The sequence below is a fragment of the Adiantum capillus-veneris genome, chromosome 5, assembly GCF_014529385.1.
Source record: "Adiantum capillus-veneris isolate H3 chromosome 5, ASM1452938v2, whole genome shotgun sequence".
Taxonomy (NCBI): domain Eukaryota; kingdom Viridiplantae; phylum Streptophyta; class Polypodiopsida; order Polypodiales; family Pteridaceae; genus Adiantum; species Adiantum capillus-veneris.
This window is the reverse complement of record NC_140935.1, coordinates 80,394,709-80,403,078: the sequence shown is the minus strand read 5'-3', so window position 1 is coordinate 80,403,078 and position 8,370 is coordinate 80,394,709. Positions and strand designations below refer to the sequence as shown.

Here is an 8,370-nt window from a genome sequence, read left to right as displayed (position 1 = left end):
TCCACAAACACAACATCTCGTGAAACCAAGATACACTTTTTTTGTAGATGGTACATACAACCTGTAGCCTTTGCTTTCACTACTATAACCAACAAGAATGCATTTAATAGCCTTATCATCCAATTTTTTGTGTTGTGTTTGTGGCACCAAAGCATTGTTGTTGGATAATCACACATACAATAAATAATCACCAAGAGATTGGATTCATATAAATTCAGAGCTAAGCAGTACTATGTGTGTAACAGAAGTAGGAAAAATCAGAGAAATGATGAGAGAGCGAGAAACTCAAACAAACATCAGAGATTGTATATCAAGAAAATCCCCAATACAAGTTCTCCAAACCAAGACTTAGTACAATCCTGTCCTTCCAAAGTTCCCCAATCCCCAATATAAAGCTACGCCACGAATTTAGTTATAACTGCCTGATTCTTGGCATACAGTAACAATATCCGATCAGGCTTACAATATCCACTAGCTACTAACAATCAGACAATACATCCGATATCCGACTACATATCTGACTTTGTATTTACCCTTCAACACATGGCACGCCCCGGTGGTGGATTTGACAAAATCCGACTCGGATCCACACATCCCTTGATCAGTAAAGATCAAGTCAAAAATAAAATGCCATGATTACAACATTTCAGACATTGGGTTTATTGGGAACTACATCAGAATCTGACAAGTAATCTGGAACAAGCACAATAGGTTCAACAACTATCACTGATCCAACAGTAACACCAACAACTACTTCATCATCTGGCAAATTAGTAATCTCTTGCTCTTCTGATCTCTGAATTGCAGACAAACCTTCACCAGTACCCATATCCATTGAAATTGGATCAACTGATATCTGCTTCTCAGCAAATGTAGATTTTGCAATATTCTTTCCTTTGTAATCCTGAACCTGTTTTTTGTACAAATCTCTGTCTTTCTTTAACTGTTCCATCTCCTTTAGTAAATCAGCTTCATGGTTACTGACAAACCCTGATCTGATCTTGTCATAAGGATGCTTGATAAGGGAACTCATCTCTTCTCTGAATGTTGCCCATACTTCCTGCATACCTATTCCCAAATGTTGCCTAAGGACTGACATGTCCCCTTCAGACATAAGAACACCATTGACATCTACTTCCTCTTCTCCCAACACCTGTTTCTCCAATTGCTCCAAAGGTTTAATTCTCTGATTCAAAATCTGATTCTCCACCTGCAACTCTTTATTGGCAATGGCCAACTGCTGCAATTCTGATTGTACTTTTGTTTCCAACTCCACTATCCAGTCCTTAAACATCTGCAAAGAAAGCTTTTGCTTGGCTAACTCATTCTGATGTTCCACCAGCAGATCTTGAATTTCTTTCTGATGTGTAACTCTGACATTCTCCAACTCTTTCTACAAGGCATTAGCATTGTAGTTTGATCATGCAACAGTATTTTTGAAACACTAGAATTAGCCACAGATTGTAACTGTATTTCCATATTCTGCTGCTGTTGATGAATAAACTTTGTGACACCTAAAAGCATCTTTTCTGCCATTCCAGCATCTGTTGGCTTGAAAGTCTTTGGAGAAGACAACTCATCAAAATTCAGTTGTTTAACTATAGGTTCCACCTCTGCTTTTCTTTTCTTGGACAAAGTGAAAGCCTTGCCAAGCTTGACCTGATTTGATGGCACCGTATCAGGCTTCTTTTCTGAAATATCCATGTCCTTCAAAGAGTGCAAAACTTCAGGAGTATGCACACTTTTGAGAGCTTCATTGTGATTGTAACTTGCTTTAATCATGAACGCATAAGTCTCTGCCTTCACCTGATCATTGATTAACTCTGCAGGTACTTGCACCCCACAAATATTAGGGTGTGGATGTGTATACCCTTCTGCCGTGCCTAAAGTAATCAAAGAAACATCACCACTATCCAACTTTTGAACATAAGAAAACAAGGCTGCCAAGTAGGCACACAACCTACTGTTTGTAGAAGTTTTCCTCCTAACAGACATATTAATCTCCCCATTGATCCTCTCATAAACTAGATAAGCCCAATTAACACTTCCTCCTTGCTCAACAAAACAGAGAGGAGCAAAATTTTCCTTGGACATATAATCAAATTTGACTAGGAAAAAGATTTTCTGTAGATACCACTTCAACTGCTCTCTTCTAACAATTTGACATTCTTCAACATGTAATAATTTCTGCCACCCTCTCTGGCTCCAAACTCCTTCAACAAGAAATCAGAGCACTTAGGAATATGAGAAGTTCCATTGATTGGAAGTTTAAATACCTCAGAAATCAATTGAGGACTCAAAGCCACATTGGTAGACAGCATACCCTTTGTTTTTCTAGCAATCTCCAGTTGAGACTTAGCATACATATTTCCACTCTTGCCATGGAAAAACAACAAAATCAAATAAACCTATCTTCTTTAACCACAGTGAATGTACCTCTGCAGAACAGTCAAGCTCTACTCTGAAATCCACATAGGGCTCCATCAAGGTTTGATACAACTTGATAGGTGTCATTGCCGGTAGACTGCTGGGCTCTTCGTCTCCAGAAGGTTGGTCTTCACGCTCAGGACTGCTGACATCTATCCTCATGGACACTTGCTTTCTCTTTGGCCGCTTATTGCTTAGCTCTTCTTCATCAAACGTTGGTCGGGTGGCAGGTCCCCCTTTTGGTTTGCCCATCATGCATGCCAGAGAATGATGAAAGAGAGTAGAGGGCTAAAGAGTAGAATGGCGCAAGGGAAGAGAACCAGCCCGTACACAATGTGTGAAGAGGAAACACGACAAGGAAGGAAATAAGCGAATTAGAATCTCAACTCGCGCACTGGAAACGTCAGTGAACTGTACCTTTCTCTTTTCAAGGTACTCATTAAAAATAGAGCTTAATGGACAATCATCACGCTTTTCGACAAAATTTTGAAAAACTGTAGTAAAAGAATATCCAACCTCCAACAATCCGATTCGAAAATCAGACATACTATGAATTTCGACATCTCCACCACACTGTACCTGATTTTCCAAGACCTGAATATCCTCCTAATTATCTTGTTGAATAGTCTCCTGAATATTCTCCGGAATATCTTCCTTCTAAGCATCAATATCTCTGCACATTGCTTCATCCATGAACTCATCTTGAACAGCTACTGTTGTAGGCCAATCTAAATGAGGTGGTTTACCAACAAACTTTTTCAATCTGAAACCATTAACTGGAGAATCCACTCTTGTCCCATACACATCAGCAACAATAAAAGTACCTTGACCCTTATCCTCAACAATCTGATATGGTCCCTTGTATCTTAAAGTTAATTTGCTAGGATGTGGTCCCAATCTAGAGTTATAAAGCATAACCCAATCTCCCACCTGAAAAACTTTGAACTTGATATTCTGATTTACCCAAGATTTTCTCCTCCTCTGAATTATTTCAGTTATATAAAAACTGACATGTCTATCTTCTTCCAACTGCAACAAATACCTGCTTCTATGTTGAACAGACATTTTGGGAGTCATTTTCTCAGCACTCACTCTAAGACTAGGTACCACAAACTCCATAGGGACAACTGCTTCAAGCCCATAAACTAACCTGAATGGAGTCATACCTGTAGTCACTTTGAAAGCTATCCTAAAGGACCACAAAGCTGAATCTAACTTCTCATCCCAATCCTTCTTATTGTCCTGCACAATCTTCTTCAAAACCCTAATCAATATCTTGTTAGTACTCTCTGCTTGACCATTGGTGTGAGGATGATAAGTTGTGGATTTTTTGTGCATGATCATATGAGTTTTAGTAAGTTCAGCAATAACAGCATTCAGAAAATGAGATCCTCTGTCACTTACTAACTCCATAGGACAACCAAACCTGGTCATAATATTATGATAAAGAAACCTGCCACACTAGCAGCTGTATTGTCTTTTACTGCTACAGCCTCCACCCATTTAGTACAATAATCAGTAGCCACCAATATGTACTTGCATCCTCTGCTAGTAGTTGGCTTCACTGGTCCCACAAAATCTAGACCCCATTTCTGAAAAGGTTTTAGATGCAAGATAGGATGATCATTCATTCTTTCTGTAGAATCAGACTGACGCATCTTCTGACATACCATACAAATCTTAGCATAGTTTTGAGCATCCTTCAACATAGCGGGCCACCATAATCCTGCTTGTAAATTTTTCATTCCAGTAAGATCTCCAGAAAAATATCCTCCAGCAACCCCAAAATGTGCTTCTTGTAAAACAGCTGATTGTTCAAAATCAGGGACATATCTTCTAATGACCCGATCAATTCCTTTCTTGTATAAAGCTCCAACAATAACCAAGAAGGTCTACTTTTTAGTGCAAACTTTCTTCTCTGATCTGTAGAAAAGTCTGATGGCATTGTACCATCCATAAAAAACACTAACATATGATCATACCAACAATCAGGATTGACAGTTTGACCATCAAACAACTGAGCATCAGGCAGATCATCAATAACACCTGTAGGCTTTTCACCTGTTTCAATCCAACTTAAGTAATCTGCAATAGCATGCTCCTTGCCTCGTGTATGAATAATAACAAAATCAAACTCTTGCAATAATAACATCCATCTAGCCAACCTTCCTGTAAGCAATGGTTTTTTGATTAAGTAAAGCAAAGCCTGATGATCTACATGAAAGATCACCCTGTTGCACAACAAGTAATGCCTGAATTTAGTCAAAGCATACACCATGCCCAAAGCTTCCCTCTCAGTCACTGCATAGTTTCTTTCAGCAAAAGTTAACACAGGAGAATCATAATATACAGGTCTAAACCAACCCCTGACACCTTCCTCCATCAATACAACTCGAACAGCCACATCTGAAGCATCCACAAAAACATGGAAAGGTAAATTCCAATCAGGAGCCTGTAAAATAGGAGTAACCAATATCATCTTCTTCAATAGTTGTAAGGATCTCTCCTAAATATCAGACCATACAAAAGGTACATGTTTCTTTGTCAAATGAGTAAGAGGCATGCACACATTGGCTAAATACCGGATATACCTGCTATACCACTTAACCTGTCCAACAAATCTACCCAACTCTTTAACATTTGTAGGAGCCTTTGCTGCCTGAATCATTTCAATCTTCTTATCATCAATGGACATCCCCTGATGAGATACCACATGACCCAATAGAATACCACTCTTTACTGCAATCACACTTTTGTAAGGATTCAAACACATTCTGAACATTCTACACCTTTCAAAGCATAACCTTAAATGGTGCAAATGTAAGTCCTGTTTTCCAAAAACTGAAAAATCATCCACAAACACCCTCATGAAATCTTGTAATTAGGGCTCAAAAGTCTTATAAGCTGTGTAATTGAAAGATGGTGGACCATTCTTTAGCCCAAAATTCATGACAGTAGAAGCATAAGGCCCCCATTCTGTTATAAAATCTATTTTGTGCCTATCTTTCTCAGCCACCTGAATCTGGTTATACCCAGAAAACCCATCCAAAAAACTATACATTTCCTGTCCAGCTACTGCATGCAAAATAGCATCACAAAAAGGCATAGTAAAAGGATCAGTAATAGTTGCTGCATTTAATTTCCTGTAGTCCACACAAACCCTGATTTTCCCATTCTTTTTGGGAACCACAATAATAGGAGACAACCATGTGACTTCATGGATATGTTGTATAAACCCAACAACCAACAACTTGTCAATTTCTTGTTTTGCTTGAGCTGCAAAATTAGGGTTCATTCTGTACCTCTGTTGAACAATAGGTACTGCATCCTTCTTGAGGTTGATATGATGTTGATGCAAATCAGGATCAATCCCTTTAAGATCAGAATAATCCCAAGCAAATACATCCTTAAATTCCTGTAACAACTGCACCAAGTCCTGCAAAAATTGACCATCCACATGTACATCCACATGTACACTGACCTTCACCATTTTAGGATCCTCTTCAATGCCCAAATTAAGCTCCTTCAGCTCATCCTGTTCAACTCTCTTGGATTGCCCAAACCTTTTGTTGTACAACTTCTCCACCATATCTTGAGCCTCCTGTTCTTCCTGTAGACTTACCTCCTTAGAGCTAGAAGCCAGACTCTGATCCATCATTCTTAATACCTCAGCTCCCTGAATTTCCTGACCAGAAACAGGTGCTTCTTCCCCAGACTCTGATCCTTCATCTTTCTGCAAAATACCTTCAACATCCACTTCAAACACTGGTACAATTGTAGGGTTAGCCTGCAAGAATGCTTCTTCCTCATCATCCTCAACCTCATCTGCTAAGTTAATTGATCGGCCAAACATTGGTCTCTCCTTGCCTGAAGTTTTCCTTGCCTGAAGTTTGCTTCCTCCCAAGCATAGGAATAGTAAGAACATGTTGAAGGGGATCGGGGAGCTCCACAGATAGAGAGTGAGAGAGAGAGAAGGAGACACACACACACGATGTGGATGGGGAGATACAAAGAGTGAGCAGCCCCCTATACACTTATGCTATGTATAAGGTATACAAGTCAGTGGGCATCCAGACTCTGGGTGGTCGGGCAAGGCACAGGCGCCTATACCCCAACAACCTCCCACTTAAAGGCGACTGTGCCTTTAAGCAAGAGAACCTAGTCTAAAGACTACAAAAGGCGAGAGGAAACCGCTCTCAAACGATGCCCACTAGCTGGCTGTGATCGTGTGCATCCGGTTGTCCTGCTCCCGTGTAAGTCCATACACCTCCAGACGTACCGCACACGTACTGCAAGTATGTATACAATACCTGCATATCTCCCTTGTACACTATGCCATCATCAGTCAACAAATGACTGACAACCCCAACTGCAAATGCTCCCACTGCAGCTGCGATATCCGGTCTCAAGATCAACATCTCATACATGAGACCACCGAATGCCGATGCAATGCTAGCGGGCCCTGCTAGCTCTACGGAGCATGCATCAACATATATATCCTTGGCAATAGGCATCTCTGACTGACAAGGCGTGTCAGCCACATGCATCTCCTGACTGTTCGCAAAAGACGCATCAATCTGTCGTGCAACCTCAGAGCAAACCAGCTCCTCTAGATGTCTACTGGAAGACATATCCTGCACAACTATATCCCCATGCTCACTGTCGAGCATAGAAAGGAATGACTGCATAATCGCTGACATCTCAGTCTCCTCTGCAATCATCCACTGCAAACATGACCACTCAATCTGCTGTGACTCACTAGAGCTCTCATGCTCTAACTCCGTATGCATAGACTCTTGCACAACGTCCTACTGTCGTGACTCACTAGAGCAAGACCGCTCTACCTATCTATCCTGCATAGAAGTATCTCACACAACTGACTCTCTGCTTTGCTCAGTCACTAGCAAAGCATGCATGTCTGACTCTGTCACCTCTCTGTGTGACTGCTCAAGTCATGCCCCAACTGTGTGCACAACGAGCTCACTACTCTGCACTCCATGCAAAGTACCCTGCAACCCATGAGCAAAAGAGACTCGCCTGCTCTCTCGCTCTCTACCTAGCTGCGTGATCACAGAGACAACACCGTCTCCCCCGTGATCCACATGCAATGGGTAACCTGTACCACTCCTGGCACCTCTCGCAATCACTAGCGAACCCAAATGTATCACAAAAGATCACTCAAGCAGCGATACCCGACATCCACTATCCCGTAACTGTCTGACTGAGATCAAATCCCGTCTCAGATCTGGCACATAACTCACATGACACAGGGTAAATCTCATACCACTGGGCAAGGACAAACATACGTCTCCTGCACCCTCAATGTCATACACAACACCATCAGCCATGTGCACACAACCAAGTCTCCCACTAGAAAACATGCTAAACCACTCACGATGCGACGTGACATGGAAAGTAGCATCTGAATCTAGTAACCAATGTGAAGACAATGTGCAATCCGATATGCAATCCGTAGACATAAGATCGTCTGAAGACAAGCTAGATGTAAATGTGACATCGCCGTCACAAGCATACTCAGTAACCACCGTACTGATCTCACTAGCATCTGTCATGCCCAAATCTGCATCATGCATCTGTCGCCTCCGTTGTCTCAAACTCCTGAAACATCGACGCCTAATGTGCCCTCTATGTCCACAATGCCAACATGTCAAGTCTCTATGCCGTCGAGACTTGCGTGTGGGATCAATCTTTCCCATGGACATAGAAGTGGGACTAGACTCCCTAGTAGACATAGATGTCGCGTACATAGCATGTAAAGTCTGCCATAAAGCATGAGTTGTAGTCTCCCTCGAGACCTGCCAGTAAATAGACTCAACCAGATGCAAACAAATTGTAGACATGGATAACTCATCAAGATCCTGCCAATCATCATCACGCATAGAATTGGGCTTCGCCGATAAACCACGCAAGGGTTTATCCTGC

At 41.4% G+C, this 8,370-nt stretch overlaps 1 protein-coding gene across 1 annotated transcript; it reads right to left on the bottom strand.

The window, feature by feature from the left end:
- Positions 1 to 646: 646 nt before the first annotated feature.
- On the bottom strand, positions 647 to 2,094 carry LOC147457585 (uncharacterized). The gene is given in 3 exon segments (XM_086513340.1): positions 647 to 796; positions 1,211 to 1,413; positions 1,416 to 2,094. Coding segments are annotated over 3 exon segments (1,032 nt in total).
- Positions 2,095 to 8,370: the final 6,276 nt, after the last annotated feature.